Genomic DNA, 26,060 nt, shown 5'->3' with positions numbered 1-26,060 from the left:
CTTTGTTTTGGGAAATATTTCTAATAGAGCCAGCATTGTATTTGAAAGCATGTGTTCAAGTAGTCTAACATGTACATAACCAATTGGAGTTCAAGTTGCCAAATGCCTTCAGGTTTTATGAAATAGAGCTCTCCCCACCAGCCTTTAAAGGGCAACTGAAGGCTAAACCAAAATGCTGAAGAGAAATCATTCTAACAGAGTTAAAAGAAAACCCTTCCTCTAATATTAAAACATCAACAACAAAAAAAAGCCTATCCAGTGCATATAGCCCACGGGAGTTTAAAATCAGTTTTGCTTCATTATAGTCTAGAATGTGTGTGCTTGTGCATTCCTAGTCTCTTGAATTCCAGCCCCTAAAGAAAATCTAAGCATCAAAGATCTAAACAAGGGAAAAAGAATAATTTATTGAACGCTGTGATTCAGTCGCCTATCTTCACTCAGTTTGCTCTCCACTGCAATAGAAATTGTTTGTTTTCCACTTCAAGTTTGCAAGTCAATACCCATCTATTATTTGCTTCTCAATGTTTAACGACATATCTGATGCATTCACCCTGCGCTTATCACAGCATCCACTCCATAAAATAATGAGAAGCACTCAGGATGGGAATAATTCTAAGGATAAGATACCAAGTTCCAAGGAAAATAATGACAAAATCCACAAAACTTGCAATAGCTTTGCATTTTTTAAGTTACATATAGTTACATGAACTTAAGGGTTAGAACATATTTCACACTTATAATGAAACATTGATAAGCATAGATAGAACAAAAGAAGCCTGATGAGTTTGCTGTTATTCTTGGCAACTTGAGTTACTTTAACTGAACAGCCAATTAATACAAACTTTTAGAACCTCATTAAACACTGCTTTTAATGAAAATTTAAAGCACACAGTTGATGACGTTTCTAATAATGCATATATTCACATGAATGTTGTCTGCAGTAACCCTGAAAGAAAGGGATAAACTCAAACATCAGCCTAAAATCCATGCTTTCATAAAGCAATGGAAACGTTATGTATCTGCTTCAGCATCACTGCCTGCAAGGCTGCTGTCTGTGGATGGAGCACCATCTTCATTAATGCCCTCACCATTATTCTCCTTCTTATGGCCTTCATCATTTACATCCTCCTTGGACGTGTCATTAACTTTTGAAGGTTGGCTGCTTTCAGGGATTTTAATGCTACTCGTTGTGGAATCTGAATCAGATGTAGTTTGCTGCTCCTTCGCATCAGGATCCTCTAAAAACGATCCCCACACCTTCAGCCGTTCTTCCCTTTCTCTTGCAGTCTCCTCCACCTATCAAAGACATGTTTATACATCTCACTCTGCAGTTACACGTGTAAGGTGAAAACATTTATACAGAGAAAGTTATGTGAGCTTTATATCACAGTAACATCTCAAGATGTCTCCTGTAGGATCCATGAGCTAATTACCTGTACATCCAGTGAATAATCCTCTACGTTTACATCTCTAACACAGATTTTTTAAGAACAAACAGGTCCTTTACATTTTTTTTTCTAATTAGATATTTAAGGACGTAGCAGTTTTTGTGCAGAAGCAAGATGGGACAAGGGAGGGGTGTGGAGGGGGGACAACCAGCATTTGCTCAAATTAATAGATACAGAATGTTATGAAATAGAACTGTGAAAGCCTACCTGATAATCTGTTACACCATCCCACGTTTCAGCACTGAGCTGACGGCCACCAAACCACCTTCCATTCAGAGTTAGTTTGCACAGATCAGCTTCTGTCGCTTCCTTAAATGACACAGAAGCTACGCCGTCAGGGTGCCGCTGTAATGAGAAAAGCTTTATTTAATACTACTCTAAATATAGTGTATCTATTCTATCATCTTTTAGCTTGCCTTACAAAATCACTTAGGATATAGTTCCATCCTGAACATACATCATCTTGTCTTTCAAAACAAGTTGCAAATTTACACATTTTGTTCTACTGCTTAAGACTCTTTACTTTTTTTTATTGCACAGAGCAGAACCTTTGAACATAGAAAACAAAGGTTGCAGCTAGTTTAGCTATAAGGGAATTTATTTATAAACTTTCAAACTTGTGGCACGTATCCAAGTTATCAGGAAAAGCCAGACTGTCTATTTTAATCAGTGGACAGAGAAGTGTTCACAAATTCATTTCCAAAACAGCTAATATTGAAAGATGAGGTCAACTTTTTGTGAAATAAATCCATGAAAACATGACGATGCTTCACGCATACTGAAATAATCTTATGTACTTTGTATGTTTACACAATACATCAATTCTGACAACACAGCCATGTAGAAATACCTACATCAAATATGAGAACCTTCTTTACTTGACCAAACTTTTCACATTCTGTCCGTAGATCTTCCCTGATCTCATTTAGCACTAAGGGATCCTCCTGCAATGATCAATTTAACATGGATTAATTAAAGCAACTTTTGCTTAACCGCCAACAGAATTATCTATCAGTCTATTGCATGTTCATAAATCAAGTGTTAAGCTGTATTTTCAAAGCCACTATGAGTTCGCAGCCCTCGTTTGAGTACAGCTATTCAAAGTAAGATTATTAATATGGTTATTTTGTGCTGGCTTCTTCACTCTTTGCATAATTACTGTGGACTCTTATTTCAAGCCCAGAAAGAAATACTGGCAGGATACACATTGTGAAAAAGGCTGATTTGCAAAACTTATTCTTATCAACATCTCTGCGTTTGGCTTTTTGGAAATAGATCCATGATTTTTAAGCAGATGATTGTAACAAGCAGAATCCTGCCCAAGTGGTAAGTTTCATTTGTTTATCATTTACTTAGAAAAATTATGGCATGAAGTTCAGCATTAACTATAATAGCAAAATCTACAGGAGCAAATTGCATCTTGGTACCTCAAAGTCCTTTGGGTGAAACATATTCCTGATAATAACGATGCGTTCATGTCGCATTCGAGCTGCGCCATCTTTCTTCTCAGGCCTCCAATCCAGCTGTCTAATGAAATGAAGCAACAGTAAGAAGATATTGTTGCGGCTCTCTTCAGTTTCTACAAGTATTTGTTGAAAAAAAACCATTAATTTGGCATTTCTTACAATACATCACGAACAACATTTATTTTGACAGAATTAAATTATTCTTCTTAAAGAAATGCAATTAAAAATCCGATTTTACTACTTCTCCTACAAAGCAGTTGAGGTTTTAAGGTACTTAAACACTCACAGAGATACGAGTTACTCTAAGAAAAAGATTTAAACCTTAATATTTAATTCCTCCTTCATATCAACTCAGATCCAAAAACCACTTATCACCAATAAAAACATCAATATCTTTTCTAACAGGAGACTTAGTTTGTGGAAAGGAAATTCACTTTTCCCCTTGGTAAAATTTTAGTGCTCATATTTATACAAACACGCAAGAATTCCTTGGGTCTTACAAAGAGATTGCTTTGAAATGTATTTTGTTCCTCAGTTTACAGAGACCATGACCCTGAATTGCACTGATAGGTCTGTGTATCTTTTCTGACTTTGCTTTCTAATAAAAATAGGCTTTTCTTCAAGAATTTATATATATTAATATTATACCACCAAAGAAAGAAAAAAAGATTTATTTGTAATTCTAAATCTCAAAATCTTATATTTAAGGGAAAAAAAAATAAATCTTTAAATTCCTCCTATTGCTACATGAGCTGAAGAAAACTTGGATTTCCAAAGAAAGTTGTTTTGAAAGTAAATGACGTTCTTCAACCCAAAAGGAACGTCGTCTGGAGTCAGTTTGTGTAAGATAGAATCAAAACAACCAAATGACTAAAGAACCCAAATTGTTCATTCATCCAAATTGCTGCCAAACGCTGTTTTCATAGTTCTCCCCTCTCAACACTGGAGACGTCTTAAAACAAGAGCTGCTGTTGTATCTGAGGCACAAACATTTCTGACTACTTGTACTCTTAACTGCTAAGATGCCAAGGGGACTTTGCTCACATTAACTATGATAATGTATACTGGTATTGCCATTTAAAATGTTTAGTGGAATGCTGCTTACATTAAAATAAGGATCTTATGCAAGCAAAACTTTTTTCTTCTTTTTAATTCTCACCTTCTTTCAAAATGCAGACAATTACTAAAAGATAAAACCAATGCATCCATGTACAGTTAAAAAAATGCAAAATGGCACATACCATAAAGCTGTGGGAATCTACGGAGATATTTCAACACTTGCTGCTAAGAAAGCTAGAATCTCTCACCCTTTGCAGTGAGTAAAGTACCGTACCAACAGTATATGTACACAGAACTATTACCTTCTGAAGTAAGCTTAGGACCACAGAACTCACCCACTCTCACACTCTGGGGGAAAAGAAAAAAGTCTTAATTCCCCTGAGATGTAATATTTTCTTGTGTAACTGAAGGAAACTTGACTGCCTAGGTATTGTTTTAAGTCGGTGATCATGAAGCTTATTATGTCAACAATTAACATAGAAGCTCCTTCCCTTCAAATATATGTTATTAACAGTGCTTCGCTGTCAGGTGAACTTCTGTGCATTAAATTAGCATTTAAACTGAAAAAAGCAACACTTCAATAGCACTACGAATTCAAGCAATATTTTAGAGAAAGAAAGAAAAAATACAAACTTCTGCTGTTGAGACAATTTCTTCTTGTAGTCTTTACATTTCTTCTTTTTCTTGCTTGCATCGTACTCCCCCTTGAGTTGAAACTTTGCAACTTCAACATGCAATTTATAGCCTCTGATTTCTGCCTCATCCAGAAGCCTCAGAGCAAGTTGAACTGATTCTCTCTATGTGAAAACAGAAATAGAGCACAAGTTTAAAAAAAAAACACACAACACACTGCAAAGGCAATTAATCCAGCAAGATGCAATTAAGAATGCTGTGCTAAGAATCAGTTCCTTGATACTGAAAGCCATAATGATAAATCTCTTCTTTAGTCTTAACTAAAAAAGCCATCACTGAAATATGCACAACTGGCAGTGGTTTTTAAATCAAAGTAAATCAAGTTCTTCTTCACTACTGTTATAGCAGATTAATGCTCCAAAAACCAATTGCTTATAGTGCAATTAAATGTCATTAAAACTACTCTCAACAAACTGACAGAAGCAAGAAAATACAACAAAGAGGTGCTTGACTTTCTGTATATATTGCATCACTTGTCCGAGAACAGCTGGCATTTAGGCTGTTCAGTCACTTAAAACGTTTTCCTAGAAGTTCTTCAGAATAGACACCATATTTATACTTGTGCATTAAGCAGCTCTAACTACTAAACCATAAAGCTAGCATGCAGATTACAAGGCAGCTGCTTAGTACTACCTGGTGCTTCTTGCAGAGTTAAAGCAGACTGTAGTGGCATACACTAACTTCTCAAATGACCCACAGCTGAAGCACATGAAGGAAATACTACTGCAACCCAAACTTTTATAGATTAATATAGGGAACAAGAACAGTTCTGAAATGAAGGTCTGAACTTACAACAGTTCTCAGCTGAAGCCTGTAAATACACAGCTATACTGTATTCCTTTCCATCTCCTAGTTTGTGCTCTCGGCCACACAGAAGCAAATTTTTCTAGCAAAACATGAAGAGGTTCCCTGTTTCACATCATAATCACTGACACCTAAGATGGGAATACTTCTGAATATGTTCAGATATTAATGGACATTTTCATTAGGGAGCTGGATAAGTGGAAAACAAACGAGGCACGCAGCCAGCGATTCCAGAACTATCCCATATATCAGTTTAAAACAGACATTTATGTTCTATGTTATACTTCAGATACTTCAAGAATCTTTCAAAATCGATTGCGAAACTGTGGCCACAAGTATTTTCAGCAGGAAGGAATGCTGCATTTCAGCACACCACTGACCTTTAGATAGCAGCAGAGGCCGTCTCCTTTGAGATTTCCTTCTTTATCTTTGTAAAGTTTGATTTTGTGCTCTTCTGTCTGAGGATCTCGCATAATGATACCACCTTTGGACATGACTTGAACAAATTCATCTTTTGTAATGTCTGGTGGTAAACCTGCCAGGTACAATAAAACAAAGATCGAGTACATTTCAATCAACTTTTTATTTTTTAAATCACGTGAGAGAAGAAAAAACAGCGTTTCTTTAAATGAAAAACAGGAAACTTGGCAAAATTTTACATACAAAATAATAAATCACTGCCTTTGGAACCACTATTTTTGCTATTTCTTTAGAAGCATTATCCCACTGACATTTGTATTTCTGAATAAATTTAGCATATAGTGACATTTATGTGTTCCCTAATCTCTAGTGTGTTCTCTTTATCCTATTCCTTGTGAATTTGGACTTGTTTTTCTTACTAAGAACAATAAAAACTAAATAAATGGAAGAAAGCAGGACAGTTTACGGACCTGGCTGCTACACCCCACAGAATATCACATTTAAAAGATAAAAGCATGGAAGATGCCACTTAGATTACTTTCCAACGTACGCAATTGAAAAGGTCACACAGATATTATGAAGTCAGAAACAAGGTTAAGCAATTGCAAATGGCAGGCTTATATTAGAAGTCAGCGAGACAAACACAACTTTCACCTAAATGTGGTATTACTTACCAGTCACATAAACATTCGTGTTTCTGTCTTCTTCAACATGAAACCATCCTAAAAAAATAAAATAAAACAAAACACAGTTTGAATTCAGTCACACCAATACATTAAACATGGAATCACACAGTAAGATTATTTCTGATGTTCACGTTCCCTTAGATTTCTAAAAGGTTTTTGTTTATCCACAGGAGAAGCCCCAAACATACCTGAATTTTCTTTTTTCTCACCTTGTATACAGTCTTAAGAGAGATACCTATGAAGTACCATACTTGTTTGAAATCACTTTGAAAAACTTCAGAATAACAGATACATTTGCTCTTCATGGCAATACTGAACACAGGACAGTTTCCACTTTGTACTGTGCCATGTTGAAGCCTACATAGACAGAAATTCCTCATCACTTACCTGGCTCTAATTTCCGCTTTTCTGTTTTTTGTTTGGGATCTGTTTGTTTTGGTCCTTTCTCATTTGCTGACGGTTGTGTTTCTGCTGTCTTAGAACTTAGTGGTAACTTATTTTCAGATGCTGTTCCAGAAGCAGATGAACTATCCGTTTCGTCTGCATTGAAGCCATAGTTAGCGTGATACGTTGCCAGGAAATCTTCTGTTATCTGAAATGAAATGAGAAAATTAAAACCAAAAATTCTAAGGAGTACAAATTAAGGTTTGAAAGTGCAGAAGTGTTGGAAATTATCTGCTTAATCGTGGTCATTTTTCAACCCAGCACTGCAGAAAATAACAAATCAACTTTGTAAAAAGCCACACGGACAGCAAGAACTACGAGTTCAGGTATTTCCTCAGCTCCATTCTGTCATGGTTTTAATGCCACACAGCACAAAGTCCTTAAACAATTTTGCAAGTCCTACCTTTTTCAAGCAAACCTTTCTGCTTTCAGCTTAAACTGGCACTGCTTCAAGGACAGAAAGCAAGCAGTCCTTACCACACTGAAGAGATAAAGTGACACTGACAGTAAGCCAACAGCTTACCCAAAGATGATGAATGACCGACATTTGTAGGCATCTGTTTTTTCACAGAAACGTTTACAGCGATGAAATATATTTGTGTTGACAGGCAATAAATATTGCACTTGAACAGAGTTGTACACTGACACACTGTTTATCAGGCTTCATATTCTACTTCATGTTCTTGCTAACAGACGAATAATTAGCTCACTTTTTTTCTAGAAAAAGATTCTACTTGGTAACAAATAAGATTTGTACTGCACTTGCTTCATCTGTATTCAAACGGAACAAAACTCCATTCCAACAAGCTACTGTAAGAGCGACGCAATGGACAGCAGCAAGTGTCAGCAGTGATAATGCATTCCATACCTTGCAGTGATTTGAAGTTTAATGTTTCAAACCTCTATTTTTGACAAAAATACACTCAGTTGACAACAACAGGCTTGCCATGAATAATGCAAGATGCTGTGGAGCTCCACATTGCTTAGAAGCATAGCGTGACACAGCTCCTGCACTGGCAGCACACCTCTGCTACGATCACAAGCGGCTGCTTTTACAGCACGGCATAACACAGTGTCAATAACAAGGCGTACAATGATCTTTAGAGGACAAGGAAAAAAAAAAGATGCATTCAAATAAAGATTGCTTGTGTCAAATGCAACCTGAGCACTCTTAGTTGAGCACTTGGTGAAATCCAGAGAATTAAAAAGGCTGTCTTTTGGTGAATAGCATTATTCGTTTCCACCAGAGAACCTAGTGAGAAGCTAGTGATAAAACCTCCAACAGTGAGCCACTTCTATCTAGCAATACCATTTCCAGTTTTAGGGGACCCACATTCTTACGTAAAGCTACATTTATTATTAGTATATGACCTACTGCGCACCAGACTGTCATGTTTTAGCAGTCAATATCAAAGATCTTTCTTACATTACATGGGGTCATACTACTACTTACACCATTACAACGATATCACTTTGAAATATCTTCTTGCAAGCATAAACAAATTAAGTACAACATCGAAACATGTTCAAGAAGTATTTAGATGTTGTACTAAGGGACGTGGTTTAGTGGGGAGATGTTGGTGGATGGTTGGATGGGATGACCTCAGAGCTCTTTTCCAATCCTGGTGATTCTATGATTCTATACAGGTTCAGGGCTTCAACCTGGTTCTGGTGGCAAACAGCATGAATAAGAGATCAGTTCTACTTCTATGCCCACTGTTCTACAGTTTGGGGCACTTAAGCTTATAGGAAAAGAAACACAATACTACAGGACATGCTACCATATAATTAACCACTAATTACACTGAAGTGGAAAGGAATTAATTATCCAAATGAAGAACAGATACTTTAGGCTTACAGAAAACATTCCACGTGTGTTTTTTCATAACAAGCACAGATAGCCGATGAATTCAATACGTAACTTTGTGCTGTCTCTGAAGATCAATCAAAAGGTGGTACCTACTGATACGGCACCACTGAAAGAACAATCAGTAGATAACAGAAGCAATTGCATCTTTCCTATTTTTTTTCTGACGAACTCTTTCAGCTAATAAAAACTCCATACACTGCTTTGAAACATACAGCAGTGAAGTCCCCAAAGTGGAGAAGTGCTCACTATGCCAGCCTATAGACCATTAGCCAAACAAAGTAACCTGAGATATGATAATACCTAGCTCGCTGACCTACCTATAACACAGTGCTGCACTATGATTATTTATTAACTTTGACCGTGAATCATATTTATTAATGATTCATGATATTTATTTCTGTTCTTACATCGTTTCTCCAAACTTGAGAGAAGGACCTCATAGGCTATTCCTCACATCAGAACCTGGTACAGCCCTTAATTCAAGATAGCAGTAGCTCAAGTGAAATATTCACAGCCTCCAGCTCTATCAAGCTTCTTAAAAAACAATCAACTACTCGATCGAACACGAGATAAGGAACTCATTTGAGGAAAGATCAATGCTTCTAAGAAAAGAAGATAAATATATGAAGAAAGAGGGAAAGAAACAGGAGTGAGGGGAGAGCCCTTTCAGAATGCACTGTGCTTATGGGATGCATCCCTCACCAAGGAGCCAGGGATACCCACTTCTCTGCTGCTCCACTTTGGCAGCCTGGTTTCTTCATGTGGCTTTAGGCCTTGGTGAGCTATGCGTAGCATGGATACACTGCTAAGTTGATAAACACACAAGCATCACATAACTGGTTTCGTTCTTAGATTCACAGATTCATGGTCACAAACACAAACCTGCACAGCAGATTCACCAAATTCACATTATAAAGCAGTTTGATGCCTGGAAGTGGTTACCTCTCACTGTCACGGAGTAACAGCAGCATTCTGCCTGCAGGTCAGTAGATTGGCTCACCACGTTAAACTGACATCAAATAGCGTGAATATTTGGAAAAAATAATGAAAGCTTTGATGGTGCTGGTCTGTTCACAATCTCTGTGCTCAAATATGCCTAATTTTCAAGTGCAAGTCTCAGGAAAGGGAAGAAATCTTTACACTTGCGTGTTTTCCAGATAATAATAGAGAAAAAGGATGCACTCACCTTGGGGAACCAGGCCTTCTTCTCCCGATCCCACTCGTAGGCGGCTCCATCGGCCGGATCCACGTAGGTGAAGGGGTCAGCCTCGCCCTCCCCGCCGCGCTCGGTCTCGTACTGCTGCTGGAGCTGCAGCTGCCGGTAGAATTCCTCGTTGCCGTCCTCCCCGCTCATCATGGCCCGGTCGGCGGGCCTCGGCGCTGAGAGGGAAAGCAGACGGCCGCTCCGGGCCTACACGCTCGGGCCTACTCGCCCGCGCTGCCCGCCGAGGTACCGCTCGTCCCGCCCCTCAGAGCGGCGGGGCCAGGAGCGCGCACGGACCCGCGGGGACGCGCACACGGCACACTCGGTCCCGCGCCGCCGGTGACCGACCCCCGCACCTTACAGCGCGCAGAAGCGGAGGTAGCCCCCAACCCGCGCTTCCTTCATCTCAGCCAATGAGACGCTGGGTTGGTAGGTCACGTGGAGATGAGCGGAGCCAATGGGAAGTCAGCGTGGTCTCACTCAGCTCGGAGCGGCGGGCGCGAGCGGAAGAGGTGGGGCTTGCGTGTGTTGGGGGCGGGGCGGGGATGGCGGATATGGCGCCTCAGGTGGCGGTGGGGTGTGAGGGCTGCGCGGTGTGAGGGCTGCTGTAACCACCCTAGTTAATGTCTTCTTTCATGCTTCAAGAATTTCCTCTTGGCTATTCCGACAGTCATGAGAAACGGCTGTGTGATGGCTTATGATCTGACAGCCTGAGAGGCGTTTGTATTAGCTCTGACGTAGGTCATTTTAGTGGGGTGCACGGGAGGCTCGTTGTAAGCTGTGCTTGCTTGAGAAATAAAACGTATCTAAATGCCGGTCAGATTGCTGTCCTTTGTATGTTGCTGACACCTGTAAGATCAGAGCAGCCTGTATGGATGTTTGGGAGGAAAATCATCAGTGAGTCAGCTGCTGAGCTCTGATGCCCACTCATTCTGTTTCCACTCTTAGGTGGTAACATGAAGAGAAAGCCGTTTTAATAGGCCTTAGTATTTATCTGCAAGGTTTGAATTGGGTGTATATCTGGGAGTATGATAATCACAGCCTTAAATGCTAAAGTCATCTGAGCGCTATTCTGGGGAGTGGGACATCCAAATTGAATCCCCATAAACTGCAAAGAAGAAAGAGCGTGGTTGTTTGCAGCAGGGTTATCCAGCTACCAAACAGCAGTTCCTGCATGGTGAGTCTGCTCTGCATACTTCTGCTGCAGAGATGAGGACAAACTACCTCAGATTCCTTTACACTTCCCACAGGGAACGCCATGCATGAAGGCAGCTACTGCAGAACAGCTGACATCCAGTAGCTTCTTACCTTGCCACTGCCATCTGTTCTCCTCATCTCCAGTAACAACTGCACAGGGAGCCAGCTCAGGGAGCTAATTCAGCTGAAAACTGGTAATTTTTCTTTCATTTGCCTCAATCATACCCTTGGAATAATTGAATTCATGGCTGCACAAGCACAGCTGCACAAGCACGGCTGCTGCAGCAGGGGAAGAATGAGCTGCAGGTTTTGGGGATGGAATATCAGGAAATGACACTGTACATGACAAAATACCTCAAAGCAAACAGTAAAAGAAGGCATTAGCATGTGTTCTAATTATGATCTTGTATCTGTGTTTGACTTTTCTAAGTGATAAAGGGAAATCTTGATTCATCAGAACTGAATGTTGTTCCAGAGATGCCACCTACTAAAAGTACCAAGATCTTGGCTTAATAAAGCATTCTGATATTTATTAAAGCAGAACCAGCAATTCACTAGATGATAGGTAAACATGTAACGCTTCATTTCTTAAGAAGATTTGTCAGGGAGGCATTAAATAGTGATTACAGAGAGGTTACTCCTGTGTACTTTCCCTGGGCTTGGGCCCTGCAGCTCTTACACACAGGCTAATGAGAGTGTGAAAACACTGCTGGATGTAGATGTGCTAGAAATTAAATGCTCCTTCCTAAGATGACAATGGAAATCCCTCCGAGTAGTTCATCTTTCACTGAGTGGACCAGCTGTGGCAGAGGCCATAACTAAATACCAATCAGAGCCTGTACCTTATTATTTTTTTCTTTTTTTAATTCTAAGTACCCTTGGTTGAAATGTATGTGTCCTGTAATTGTGAGTAAATTTAGCTTCTTCTTTAAGTACGTTATTCTTAGCAGAAAGGCATGACCATCAGTAGGCAGCCCATATTTAACTGTGTAAAACAAAATGATGCTTTCTATGGAAACAAGAGGGCGAGCTATAAAGTGGTTGTAGTTTCATAAAGTGGCTTTAACAGTCATTTGCTGGAGATGCACTTTGTTTTGCAGTACCCATGCTTTGACATTCTTCTGTTCTTTGTGTGCGTGTGTGTGGAAAGCTCAAATTAGAGCACTCATACTTAACCTGTTGCTAACAAAAACATTGTTTGTTACATCTGAATCTGAAATCTGGCAATGTGTACATATAAAACAAACTGTAAAAAGCCAAACCCTAAAAATAGTATTTACTTACCAAGTAAAACTCCATATGAACAAGTCATTTCACAGTCTTGCCTTGTATTTTGTATCTCCCTTCTGCATATTGTTTCATTGTGGGTATAAGTAGTAACATTCTAACTCTTCACGCCAGTTCTTTGCTAAGTGACACTGAATATTTCTGTAAATAGACATCCTTCCTATATTCTTTTGTAGAATTACACTTGTACTCCTTAGGGCTGAGAGAGCTGTTTTTCAGCACTGAGAAAATATACCGAATGAAGCAACCCTTTTCCCTGAATGGTAACACAGAGATGTTTTATGGATGGCTATATTGGATAAATAGATGCAATGAGTAACATCAGGTTGTTCAGATAAAAATAAATATTGTCCAAAATATCACCATAATTCAACATCTCATGAAGGTTTGAAAATATAGAACTATTTAAGCATAAGGTACATGGAGTATTTAAATTATGGTTTGAAATATGTGCAGCATGTAGTAAAAACATCAATTTTCTGGTACAATGTATGAGCAATAGATAGACTATCAAGCTGGAGGAGTTGTTACACAAGCTAAAAGTATCTGCATGCAAAGCAAAGAAAGTGGTGAATTAGGAAGCAGGGGTTTCTAATTCTTCTAATTCTACTGTATAGCAAGGATTCTGCAGTGGGAAATATGCCCTCAGACAGAGGCAAACTGTGAAGTCCAGAAACATGTGGCAGATTATTTGCTAAAGGCTTTAATAAGCAAGTATCAAGAGGGGTGTAAGGAAGTGCGATGTCTGTTGATCTTTTATTTAGAATTCTCTGTAGTAAGATCTAGGAAGAGAAAAGGAGGCTGTTAAAGGCATAGGCTTATTTACTCATCTCTATCTCACTGTGCAGTTCCACTAAACAGAACGAGAATGGGAAAATATCAATGCAATATGTACATACTTGTATGTAGCATAGTACCAAGGAATGTGTTCTGTTCAGACAAAGAGCGAAAATAAGGTCTCTGGAGTCCACTTTGCCACAAATTGCATTTTTGTGCTGTTATGTTTCCATTTACCGCTGTGGTCCTATCGTGGTGTACAACTGATGCAATAAAATGGAGGCACCATTTGAATAATTAGTGCTTATTGCCTTGCAGCAAGTAATGTGAAGAGAGTAGTAATACAAGGCCAGGCTTGATGGCATTAAAATGGGCTATCATTAAACTGGTTTAAGGGGGCTACAGAGGTTGAATTCCAACACCTTTGGGATTTCTACTTTGGTCTTATTATTCTGACAAGGGCAGTCAGAAGAGAGAGACTGCAAAGAGATTTTCTGCATCTTTTAACAAACACATTCTTCTTTTTTGAGATAGAAGTCCCTGACTTTATGCAGTGGAAAATCCACTGTGGTATTTTTAATCACCAGCCCCCACAGAACAAAATTGCTGTTCAGGGTACACAGCTTAATAAAAACAAGTGTCATGCAACACTTCTGTAAGGTGGGGTCGGAAGATTTGCTTCCTGTTATTTCCTGACAAGCTGCTGAGCTTTTTAGGGATATAGAAGCTGCCTGTGAGAGGCCATCACTGACTTGTGTTATCAGAACGAGTGGATGTGAGATGAGAAGGCTGTTCTCATAAAAGCAAGTACAATGGAAAAATCCAGCCCTCTCAGCATGCTTAGAAATGTGCAGGTGATTTAGAAATGGCCACATGGCCAAGCAGTACACTGCAGTAGGGGAGGGTCTGTGGAGGGAAGCGGTCATCTTGGCACTCATGCACTATGCTTCTGGGGGCTGTCGGCTCCCATCTGGTCCCATGGGCTGAATAGTTTCCTCTGAAAGAAATCAAAGTTGTGCGTCCAAGGCTGCTCTGGGAGACAGAACAAAGTAAGGCAGGCAGGGATGTCTGGGCGGTTTGCTATGAAAGTACATTGCAAATCCAAACTGCAACTCTTGATGTAGAATCACTATAGCAGTGAAGAACACTGCTCTTGTTGATGCGTTTATCTGTGGATCAAAAGGAATTTGACAAATGTGGCTAAAGATTATCGCTGACCAGGACAGACAGTGACCTGCTGGTTCATCATGATGTAGAGAGAGCATATCTTTCACTGCAGTCAGCTCCTACCCAGAATTTCAGAGTTTCTGGTGGAGCAAAGGGTAATGTGGATCTGACAATAATGCTTTTTCCCTTTTTTACACCATGCTACAAGCTTTACCTTTCTCTCATTTTAGCTTATTTCCCAATACACGTATCAATTTTCAGTATCTGGGACAAGAAAGGAAATAAACCAAACACCTGCCAGGCTGATGGTTTGATCAATATGCATGGTTTTGCTTGCATGCTTTAGGTGCAGGTACTTGATGGAAGGGAGCTTCCAGTCACAAGTGAAAGAACAAATCACCTAGAACAAAGCAATCCCCATGGCCAATCCTCACAGCAATTTTGCAGTCTCCTGTTCTGCTTAGCACACGAACCTCAGCCAAGGGTGCATGTTCATGCTTGGGCACGTGAGCAATTCCTTTGAGCTTACACTGAAAATGTCAGCCTCTTCTTCTCACATACACTTTGCTTTCTTTGTTGTGGATTCTGAAAAACTTAGGAACTCCTGATGAAAATCCTTCCAGAGGCAGATCAAGGCATGGCACCTCCTTCCATGACGCAGGCAGTAGTGACTTGACTGCGAACACTCAGTTTCTTTCCTTCTTCCTCACCAACGAACTAAACACTTTCCTCTTCTTTTGTGATGCTGTAATCTGTCAGCAGCGTAATGCTGATTTCTGAGCCATGTGTGCTGCCTGTGACCGACAAAGCTCTGGGGGGCGAATTGCTGTGGGGAGCACTGGGAGGCTTTGTGCGAAGCTTGGCCTTGCAGCACGAGACTTGCTTCTTAAAATGTTGGCGGAAACTTTTACTCAGCCAGTAAAGAGCAAAAGGATTGACGCAGGAATTGCTGAAGGCCAAGGCACGGGAAAAAATAGTAACTATCAGATGAAAGGTAGAAGCATCTACAGAAGCATGGTATGTAAAAGAACGGTATAGGTAGAGGATGTGGTTGGGCAACCAGCAAAAGGCAAACAAAGCAACAAGCACCAGCACTGTTTTTGCAACTCTCTTGCGGGATTCAATCTACAAGAAAATAATGCATATCTGGTATTAATGGCAATTAGTAACAGTTATGTAGTTGGTGCTGATTTTCAGAGGAGTTTAAATGCATTAGTGACCAAAAAAAAAAAAAAAAGCAAAACAACAGAAGAAAAAAAAAGGAAGAAAAAGAAGAAGGAAAAAAGAAAATACTTTATAAATTTTAAATGAAGTCTTTCAATTGCGGAGCACATTCCCTTTCCATTATAAACCACATGGGAATCTCATCTAGTGCAGGGTTTGAAAGCACAATGCTTGACGTGCCAGGTAACAAGGATGAGGTCTTATGGATTAGAATTCAACTCCGTTGACTCCTGAGTTTAATAGGATAATAATAAAGCAAAGCAAACGCTATCTCTCTTTAGGAAACCATGTACACTCACAATTGAGTTTATGAGTCATAAGCATGTGCGTAAGCACACAGCTGAATTTGAATTGCTAATATGGTTTTATGGAGAATTTTACTCATCTGTTTGTGCATACTGTCAGGAAAAGGCTTTGCACTCAGGAATGAAGACATCAATCAGCATGTTAGATTCTGGAAAAACTGACACTTTGCTGCTTGATCATAACTTACCTGCTTACGGGCATGGCCATGTTCTTCTGCTGGCATGTTGAATGTACTTTTGTATAAAGTTCTGGCAATAAGAAAATAATAGACAGAAATAACAGCCAATGGCACAATGTAGAACACGAGGAAGCAAACCAGGGAGTGCACTTCCTGCAGTATCTTCTCAGATACAGGATAGGGAGCACATGCCTCAAAAGTTACATTTTTCTCAGGGTTGCTGAAAGAATACAAATCTGAAAAAACAGCCTCGGGGATAGCAAATACCATGGAGACAATCCAGACACAGCCAGCTTTACAGCACGTCTTCAGGAGTGCGTCCGAGGTCTGCAGCTCCAGGGGCTTAACAATGGCTCTGTACCTAGAAGCAACCAACGCCATTGTCAAAGTACAGCAGTAGTGCAAGCTCCGATCATGCACGCTCACTGCAGATAACAGCATCTCTGTTTTGGCTAAGGTTGTAAGAATCATCTTGGAAATGGAACAGATAGTAGCTCTTTATAATTCAGATGGAAATGCAAAGGTTGATTTTGAATATATTATTTTAATGAGTTGGCTGGCAGAACTCATCATCAAGGCCTTCCTAAGTAAAGTTGCCTTCTACTGTTCAGATTAGAACCAGTAAAAGGAATCATCTCACCTATTTTTGTGATCATCTCTCCTATTTTCATGGCACTGCACCGAAAGTTAAATAAGGGAATTAGTATGAGAACTGGCTTATGAATACTTGAAACCAAGCATGTATGTTCTCCTCAGTGTTCATAGTGATCTTACTCAAAGTAATGCTCAGGAGTTCATTCACATTTATAAAATATGAGCTAATACTGCTGTTGATTCATGGCTTGTGATTCAGCCACATGTGGACTGAGTCACACATGTGAGAAACTTTGGGTGAATGTATGGATGTGTGAAAATCAGTGTGGAAAGGGGACACAGAAAGAGAAGACAAAAGACAGAAGAGGACCTTCCAGGGGGCCACCATCCTGGCATGAAAGGAGATGTTGTGAAAAAAAGATCCAGAGAACAAGGCAGCGTAGTTGTACCATTTTGCACAATCTAGAGCTGCTTTTCTCTTTCTCCTCTAGGCAAGTTTAAATAGAAAACTGCATGCTGGACTGTCATTTATCATTGTGTCACCATTTAACACAATTTTTAACTACCTTCAGTTCTTCTAGCGTACTGGAACTGATCGTGTACAATTCGTGTTCTGAACTAAGTTTACAATATAGTTATACTGTGAAAACATTGTGTGGAATACTTACACAACAGCTACTATGAAGAATTAAATATGGAAGTGAGTGCCCCGGTGGTGGATGCCAAGCTGACTTTGTGTGGGACTAAGACCTTGGAACTGTGATAGACAGTTCAATGAAAACATCAGCTTGATATTCATCTGAATTTTAGGAACTGTTAGGAAAACAATGGTGAGAAAAAAAGATATTGTCTAATTCCCTGTACCTCTGGTTCAGGCAACTCATGGATACCATGTGTGGTTCTGCACACCTTATCTCAGAAAAACATACTAAGGACGGAACATAAAACGAGTGGCCTGGAGAGGACTGATATGAGTTGTTGACTCTTTCAGCATAAGAGTTGGGGATATCAAATGAAGTGACACTGAAAACAAAACAAAACCAAAACAAAACAAGAAGAGAGAAAGAAAGGGTCAGTGCAAGTCGTTGCTAAACAAGTTCAAGAAGACACTGAACAAGGGTGAAGAGGAGACATCCATTGAGGTTACAAAGCAGACAGAAACTACATATACTCTGGAGGTCATCTGAAGGCTTAGAGAATAGATGTAGTGCTGTATCATCACCATGTTCTTATTCTCCCTGTATTGGTTTTAAATGTACAGATGGAAACAAGATGTACAGAAGGTATATAAGTGAATGAGTAAAGGGAAAACTCACCAACGGTGGTGCCTTGACTGAAGCAGCTGAGGCAGTCCTCCCTGGTGAGCGATCTCCAAGAGATACTGCTCCAGTGGGAGTCAGCCCTTAAATGAGGTCTCAGAGGGGATGGAGTCAAGCTCCACCCCTTCCGGGAGCACAGCTACATCATTCTCACCTGTGCTCCCACAGCTGACCCCATACTTGCCTCAGCTGATTAATCAGAGGTTCAGGCTGTGATTACCAATCTCCCATACACTCCACCCCTTCACAGCGTGAACCAATGATTAGGTGAGTTTTCCCTTATCACAGAGACCCAACGCGACGCTGATACAATTTCCCGTCGCACCGAATGCTGATGTTATTCAAATGATGATTGGATGGGTATTCACGATCTTCCGTGGGCCAGTGCTTGATAGATGTTACTGGAGACAAGCCATCTCGAGGTGCAGGTCCATTTGCGTTTCATCAGTCCACACAAATTGTTCTCTGATGGTCCTAGAGGCTTAGAATCTTAGGGAGAGTAATACAGATGTTTCAAGGGTACCAGGAGAGGAAGGTCTGCCCTCCAGGGCAAGATACAGGCCGTATTCTTGTCTTGGGTCAATACTTCTGCTCGCACCGGATTATGTCCCGGCCTCCGATACCATACCCTCTGGCCAGATATCTGTGGCTGTATAACTATATCTGGCACCAGAGGAGGAGTCCTGATCTGCCATAGGGACATGATGGGTGTCCCTTTAGCAATAAAGACCGGAGTATTGACCACGATGTCAGTAGGCCATGTACCTATCACCGAGGGGGTAACTGAACCTCCCACCTCCAATAGTCTCCCCCAAGGTGCAAGTAGGCCACACCACTTGGGTCCTACTTGCACCTTCCAGGGCCAATTTATCTTATGGATTCCTGGTTTTAGATTCTCAGGGGCAGGGAGCAGAAGATTATTGTCATTACCAACCTGCGGTTTTACCTCATTATCAGCACCTGTAATTTGAATCCTAAGAGGGGAGGCCCATATAGTGTGTAACATTTTCAGAGCACTGGGTCTGCCATCCCGAGGTCTTTCGTTCAAGTCCCGCAGGGTTTCGTATAATCTTTTTGTCCACCCCTGCAGGGACTGGGAGTCTGTCTTCAGGGCAGCCTTAAGAATACCATTGTAGCGTTCAATAAGGCCTGCCCCTGTTGGATTATATGGCAGATGGAATCGCCATTCAATGTTGTTCTCTTCTGCCCAGCGCTGTATCATCGCTCCAGTAAAGTGAGTCCCTTGGTCGCTCTCGATGACTTGAGGTGTCCCATATGCAGACATCAGTTTAGTGAGTGCCTTAATTGTATATGCTTGATTTGCCTTTGGTACGGGATAGGCTTGCAGCAGTCCACTTACAGTATCAACGCAGGTCAGGGCATATCTCGCCCCCTCAGACCGAGGGAGGGGCCCAATGTAATCAACCTGCCATCTCTGAAGAGGACTATATCCTCTAGCAATGTGGGATGTTGTTTCAGGCAACGGTCTTGGTCTCATCTTCGAGCAAGCGTCACAGTCCTGACATGCTTGGACGATATCAGATAGCTGTACAGGCAGCCCCCATGCTTTAGCAGCTGCCCACATTATCTTTTGTCCAGCATGCCGTAGCTTCTGATGTAACCATCGGGCAATATTTTCGGATTGTGAATTCCCAATCCATCGAACTCGGGCCAGTGTGTCCGCTTCATCGTTTCCTGGTGACTGCAGGGGTTGATGACCAGAGACATGGTAGACACATACCGTCCTGTGTTTGACTGTATTCCAAATGTCTACCCACATGTCTTTCCCCCAGATCGGTCGGGCGTGGATAGTCCATTCCTGGGTAGCCCACTGCGTAATCCACAGAGTAAGCCCCCGGTACACGGCCCAACTATCCGTACAAATGTTCAGGATGCCATCACCAGGTTCTTTAGTTATAACCATCCACACGGCTCGTAATTCTGCCCATTGGCTGCTCTGACCATCCCCCTCATCAAACCAGATTGTCTCAGTAGAGGGATGGTATGCTATAGCTCGCCACTTGCTCGGGTTGCCTCTGCTGGACCCATCCGTATACCAGGCATCTTCAGGAATAGGATATCTTCCTTCCTGAACAGGGCTCTTCTCTGGTGGAGCGACCATTGGTTCTTTCGGCGTATCACTGCGATATGTCACTGGGCCTAGGATCTTCTGTAATTCCTCCTTGAGTGGAGACGAAGACAGGCTGCTTCTTTGACTTAGATAGGCGACCCATCGTGCTACTGTCTGTGCTTGGGCCACCCCTGTCTTAGGAAGGTGAGTTAGATCTCTTACCCACCCCTGGATCGGTAATGTAGTTTTAACTATAACCTCTGCTGTTTGCGTTATTGGCTCTACCGCTTGTAACGCTGAATAGGCAGCCAATAACTGTTTTTCAATCATGCTGTATCTTTCTTCTGCTCCGTGCCAAACCTGAGACCAGAATCCAATGGGGGTTCGAACAGAACTCTGGCGTTGCCACAGGCCCCAGCCAAAACCATCCTGGGTAACATGAACGTCTAGTTCAGCTGGGAGGGTCGGATCAAATATACCCAATGCCTGGGCTTGTTTAACTGCCAGCTTTGCCTGTTGGAAAGCATCTTGTTCTACCTTCCCCCAGTTCCACGATTGACCCTTCTTGGTAAGCTTATACAATGGCCTCAACAACTGAGCTAAGTGAGATATAAAGGAGCGCCAATACCCCAATATACCTAAGAACTCTTGTAGCTGTTTCGATGTTGTAGGGACTGGGAACGCTTGGACTTTATCCACTACTGCACTGGGTAGTACTTTGGTTTTTCCGGACCAAATTACTCCCAGGAATTTTACAGATAGCCCCGGACCTTGCACCTTCTGTGGGTTTATAGCCCACCCTCTCTTTTGCAGATAAGCTATCAATAAATCTGCTGCTTGTCTCACCGCCTCTAATGAATCGGACGTTAACAGGAGGTCATCAATATAATGATATAAATTTACATTATGTGGCTTCTGCCACTTAGCCAGATCACGCGCCACCAAATTATGACAAAAAGTAGGTGAATGCACGTACCCTTGCGGCAGAACCTGAAAAGTCCACTGCCTGCCTTCCCATGTGAATGCAAACTGGTCTTGTGATTCTTCACTAATCGGAATACTGAAGAATGCATTCGCTAAGTCTAGGACACAGTGATACGTTTTAATTTCTCTACTTAGTGTGTCCATTAGGGAGGCAATATTGGGTACGGCTGCATGAACGGGCGGCGTGACCTTGTTTAATTCCCTGTAATCCACTGTCATCCTCCATGTTCCATCCGATTTTCGCACTGGCCATATTGGGGAGTTGTACGGGCTATGTGCAGGCCTTATAATACCCACTCTTTCTAATTCCTGCACTGTTTTTGTTATTTCATCCTGCCCACCTGGGAGTCTGTACTGTTTTACATTAGTAATCCGACGTGGCTTGGGCAGACAAATAGGCTCATGTTTTGCATGGCCTCTCAATATTGTCTGAATTGCCCGGATACTAATGCATCTCTGCCGCAACCGGAACTCTCCCACTGTTGTGTGGAGAGCCAGACCCCACAAGATATCAATTCCCAATATGTACTCCGGAATTGGAGCAATAGATACCTTGTACTCCCGTGGTGGGAGGCGCCCGACCCCCAATTTTACCCAAGTTTGGGTGACTGGAACGGTCTGTCCCCCAAAGCCTCCAATCATTACTTTGTTCCCTCTGAATTTTGTTGGGTCTCCATAAATTATAGATGTTTCCGCCCCCGTATCAACGAGGGCCATAACCTTCTGCACATTTTCTCGGGACCAATATATTGTCAATTCCACATAGGGCCTCCGGTCCCGTCTAGAGGCCCTAGGGTGACTGACGTCCCTCATCACGCCATAAACTGGGCCAGATTCAAGTCTTTTACCTCTGATGCCTCTGGTACTGTGACCCGAGGCACCTGAGGTGGCCTCTTTTTCCTATTTGGCACGATAAAGTCTTCTAGATTCCAAACTGTTGTTGGTCGTCGTTCTATAAGCCTTATCCCCGGTCTTTTGGGGCGATTTTGAAATTTTTGTTCATCCTTCAGCTGTTTCCACAACTGAAGCAGAACGTGATTGGGCTGCCCATCAATTTTGGCAAATTGAACACCTGCTCGGAGTAGATCATTAAACATTTGTTTTCGGGACACCCTAATGGGTCCCGCCCGAGGGGTTCGTGGAGCCGATCTCCTGGCTCGGGCTATTGGAAAAACTTCAGGATCTTCAATTACTCTAATATTGCGCTTGGTTCTTAGGCGCTCCGTTTCCCCCAGGTCCGCTACCAATTGGGCAGCATGCTGGACTGCTGCCTCTGCGGCCACTAGAGGATTCAATATAGAAACCAATGTTCCATACATATGTGAGGGAGCCTGTTGTAAGATTAGGTCCCTCATTCCCGCAGAAAACTTCACCATGTCCGGACTAACAGATACATCTTCATAGACAGCCTCTCGCATGCCTAGTTCTCGGATATAATTTTGTAGGTCTTCCATAGAAGACCACATTCCTGTATGTATTGGCATGTCTGTTTTATTTGACCATACCATACGGCAGGCAGCCATTATCCAATCTACGATCGAATGATTCTCTTCAGGGAACTGGGACCCTGAGTACAATCTCTGCCTCAGGGCAGGATGGACTGTTATAGTTGCTAGTTTAGATACCTCGGAGCCGTTAACTATTACACTTTCTGCTCCCGAGTCCCATAATCGTAACAGCCAGGCTGGGACACTTTCCCTTGGTCTTTGCCTGAAGCGCTGTACTAGATCCATAAGTTCAGTGGGTGTATATGGACGTGCTGTTACGTGTAAATAGGAGTCAGCAGGGGTCCATTGATCAGGAGGCACCCCTGCTGGTCGCTCCTGGACTTTTTTTGTTTTTTGGGTTACCATAGGACGGACTTCTAATAAGTCCGTCTTAAGTGGCTCTTCTAGGTCAGATTTAGTGACCTTAGTTTGATCCGATGTTTCAGGATCCTTGCTATCATCCATTGTAATATATCTAATTTGGGGGGTGTTTGAAAAAAATGATGAATTTTTCCCCGTTAATAGATTAATTTCGCCCTCCAATTTTTCAATGCGGGCTTTTAATAATTGATTTTCATGTTCAATCTTATCTGATTTAACCTCTGCCTGATTTAAAGCATTCAATAAAGGCCAAGCAGCCATGGATGCAGCCATTTGCCTTTCTTTGGTTGTCAAAATATCTTTTTGCAACCCCTGAAAGTATTCAGTTAGATGGTAAGGGGACATATTGCCCGTTACCCGTAAGGGCCCCCATTGTTCGATAATCGTCGCTAATTGAAAATATGGGGACGCCTCAAACCCTGGTATTTGTCCAGGGAGGATTTTCCCTAAGGGGGTGATCTTCTCCCCCTTGAGCCAGCTAAACACATTCCACAGGAAAGACATTTTTTTTTTTCCGATATTTGCAGGCTCCTGCCTGGCTCGCCAAATGTATTGGTTTTAAATGTACAGATGGAAACAAGATGTACAGAAGGTATATAAGTGAATGAGTAAAGGGAAAACTCACCAACGGTGGTGCCTTGACTGAAGCAGCTGAGGCAGTCCTCCCTGGTGAGCGATCTCCAAGAGATACTGCTCCAGTGGGAGTCAGCCCTTAAATGAGGTCTCAGAGGGGATGGAGTCAAGCTCCACCCCTTCCGGGAGCACAGCTACATCATTCTCACCTGTGCTCCCACAGCTGACCCCATACTTGCCTCAGCTGATTAATCAGAGGTTCAGGCTGTGATTACCAATCTCCCATACACTCCCTATATGCCTTTTCTTGTCCTTGTATTACCACCTCTGGACTCTGTGTGCAGACCCACACGACGCTTAGTCTGACCCAATACAGCCAGTGTTATGTTGGCTGATTTTGTTGTCAGAGCACAGTAGCAGTAGCATTGCTTGGGATTTAATGTCTGCATACATGAACTACTTGCTGTTACATGCAGTCCTCTATTGCTGGCGTGTAAAATGAGAATATTTTCTTTGCTAATACTGAAATGCTGAATAGTAACTGATAAAATAATCAGCTTGTGCTGATTGGACTGAAATCTCATCATAATATTGTTCATTCAGAAAGGAGGTGCACTGAAAACAGATTATTCAGCAACTCCTGACACAAGTCAGACGGGAGCACCCATCCCTACCAACTGTGCTTCATTTGTAACCTGAATTTAATTTTAGGACATCCGTGTTAAAGTGTCCCTGGAAGAAGTATAAAAGCTGTAAGCACAAAGCAGAGAAAACATTTGAGTTGTGGTGTGTTACCTCACACTAAGCACTCACCAAGCTGAAAATTACTATAGCACTGCAATAGCCATCAAGTCAGAAGCATCAGCAAAGTAGTTTGTCTCACAGTCTGTGCTGAGTTTCCTTTTGGCTTTCCATCCCACATGTCAAACCTTTCAGCTGTAAGATTTTAGAGCCTCACTGAGTTCAGACAGTAAGACAAAGGATTTCCTCTCCATTATTTTCAATTTTATTTTTCATCTTCATTGACTACCTTAGAGCACCACTAGATAGCACCAATATACTGTCTTTTCCCTGCCTTAAACAGTTTATTTTTTCTGTGCAACAGAGAAAAAAAAAATCATGCTGTACTTCAAGCTAATAAAAGGTCAGAAGTTTTAAAGACTTTTTCTCACTTCACTCCATTAAAAAGAACTGCTCCAAGTTTTCTAACACATTTTTAAGTTAAATGGGAGAGTCACAATATGCCATTTAGTGCTGTACAAAACAATCATCTCTGCTCTTTTATTCAGTCCTAACTTCACACCTGAGGCAAATCAGATGCATCAGACCCACCTGTCAGCACTGAGAACAGTCAGTGTGAACACTGATACTCCAACTGATGTTAACTGGATGAAAGACAGCAGCTTGCACCCAATTCTTCCGAAGATCCAGGTATCCACAATGTACCGTGTTGCATCTACAGGCACACAAGTTAATAAAAGCAGCAGGTCTCCAAATGCCAAGCTGGTGATGAAGATGTTTGGAACCGTTTGCATTGATTTAATCTTGAAAAAGACTTTGATGAGTATAGCATTTCCAAGGAGACCCACTGAAATGATCACAGCGTATGTAACATAAATTGTGCACAGTATTTCTAATCCTGGAAAGGAGTCTTCGGTCCATTTTCCATTTGCTGTTTCATTATCAATGATTGATTTCAGTTCTGTACCATTTGTAGCTGCACACAACGTCTGATTAGATGGATGCAAGTATACTTGAGACATTTCTTTAACTGCTTCTTCTCCTCAGGCTGGACTTAATTTGATCAAAAAACTGTCTAATATTTAGCTTGCGGCATATCAGCAAGGTCAGTACAGAGGTGCAGGTTAGTGGCTGAAGTGAAGATTCCCGTTGCACGTTAACTACTTTCATCCCCTTCTGGGTCTCCAAACATGCCTAGGATAAATGCACACAGATCTTCTTCTGAACTGTGTAGGAGGTGGAGAATTTTTTTATTGGCTTTTCAGCTAGTGGAGCAGGGAGGGAGGAGGAAAAAAGGGAAAGAGGGTTTCTTTAAAGATCCTAGCAGAAATGGTGTCTTTTTCTTGGAGGTACCTGGCAAGTAAGTATTGTGTTGTACTTACTGTATTAGCAGATTGACAAAGCGCCCGGCAAATGTTTACTTATGTTTTCCAAAATATTCTGGAAAGGAAATAAAATGAAAACCTGACATAGTTTTCTGAATAGTACAGGTAAGCACAGAATATACTGATTTAACATAAAACTCGACAGTGTACCTTAATGGCAGATTAAAATATATATATATGTCAAATTATAGATAGCATTTGTTAAAAAAGCCTTAGAGACAGCCTGTGTCTGTCTGTGTTCTGATTGGTGTTCTCATCACTGAAATGCAATGCCTTTCCAAAAGGCAATATCCGT

General features: G+C 41.5%; 2 protein-coding genes across 2 annotated transcripts; both read right to left on the bottom strand.

Moving 5' to 3' along the window:
• Positions 1–384: 384 nt before the first annotated feature.
• On the bottom strand, positions 385–10,449 carry HTATSF1 (HIV-1 Tat specific factor 1). The gene is made up of 9 exons (XM_072333995.1): positions 10,077–10,449; positions 6,964–7,168; positions 6,565–6,612; positions 5,851–6,005; positions 4,607–4,770; positions 2,876–2,975; positions 2,303–2,392; positions 1,656–1,793; positions 385–1,296 (listed from the first exon to the last, which is right to left on the bottom strand). The coding sequence occupies exons 1-9, from the start codon at positions 10,245–10,247 to the stop codon at positions 1,012–1,014; spliced, it is 1,356 nt and encodes a 451-aa protein (XP_072190096.1). The 5' UTR covers positions 10,248–10,449; the 3' UTR covers positions 385–1,011.
• Positions 10,450–11,785: 1,336 nt separating this feature from the next.
• BRS3 (bombesin receptor subtype 3) lies at positions 11,786–25,603 on the bottom strand. Its single transcript, XM_072333996.1, has 3 exons — positions 24,972–25,603; positions 16,240–16,591; positions 11,786–15,647 (listed from the first exon to the last, which is right to left on the bottom strand). The coding sequence occupies exons 1-3, from the start codon at positions 25,400–25,402 to the stop codon at positions 15,240–15,242; spliced, it is 1,191 nt and encodes a 396-aa protein (XP_072190097.1). The 5' UTR covers positions 25,403–25,603; the 3' UTR covers positions 11,786–15,239.
• Between the last annotated feature and the right edge of the window lie 457 nt (positions 25,604–26,060).

This window comes from Excalfactoria chinensis, chromosome 4 (genome assembly GCF_039878825.1).
Source record: "Excalfactoria chinensis isolate bCotChi1 chromosome 4, bCotChi1.hap2, whole genome shotgun sequence".
Taxonomy (NCBI): Eukaryota; Metazoa; Chordata; class Aves; order Galliformes; family Phasianidae; genus Excalfactoria; species Excalfactoria chinensis.
The sequence above is the reverse complement of the archived record's forward strand: the minus strand, read 5'-3'. Positions and strand labels throughout refer to the sequence as shown.

What these genes read in the sequence shown, in the direction of transcription:
- HTATSF1 (XM_072333995.1), bottom strand. Translation starts at nt 10,247, where the DNA reads ATGATGAGCGGGGAGGACGGCAACGAGGAATTCTACCGGCAGCTGCAG. An exon ending in AAAGCGGAAATTAGAGCCAG is followed by an intron (nt 6,613 to 6,963) that starts GTAAGTGATGAG and finishes TTATTTTTTTAG; the next exon opens with GATGGTTTCATGTTGAAGAA. An exon ending in GCCTCTGCTGCTATCTAAAG is followed by an intron (nt 4,771 to 5,850) that starts GTCAGTGGTGTG and finishes GTTTTCACATAG; the next exon opens with AGAGAATCAGTTCAACTTGC.
- BRS3 (XM_072333996.1), bottom strand. Translation starts at nt 25,402, where the DNA reads ATGTCTCAAGTATACTTGCATCCATCTAATCAGACGTTGTGTGCAGCT. An exon ending in ACTGTTCTCAGTGCTGACAG is followed by an intron (nt 16,592 to 24,971) that starts GTGGGTCTGATG and finishes GGTTGCTTCTAG; the next exon opens with GTACAGAGCCATTGTTAAGC. An exon ending in ATGGCCATGCCCGTAAGCAG is followed by an intron (nt 15,648 to 16,239) that starts GTAAGTTATGAT and finishes ATTTTCTTGTAG; the next exon opens with ATTGAATCCCGCAAGAGAGT.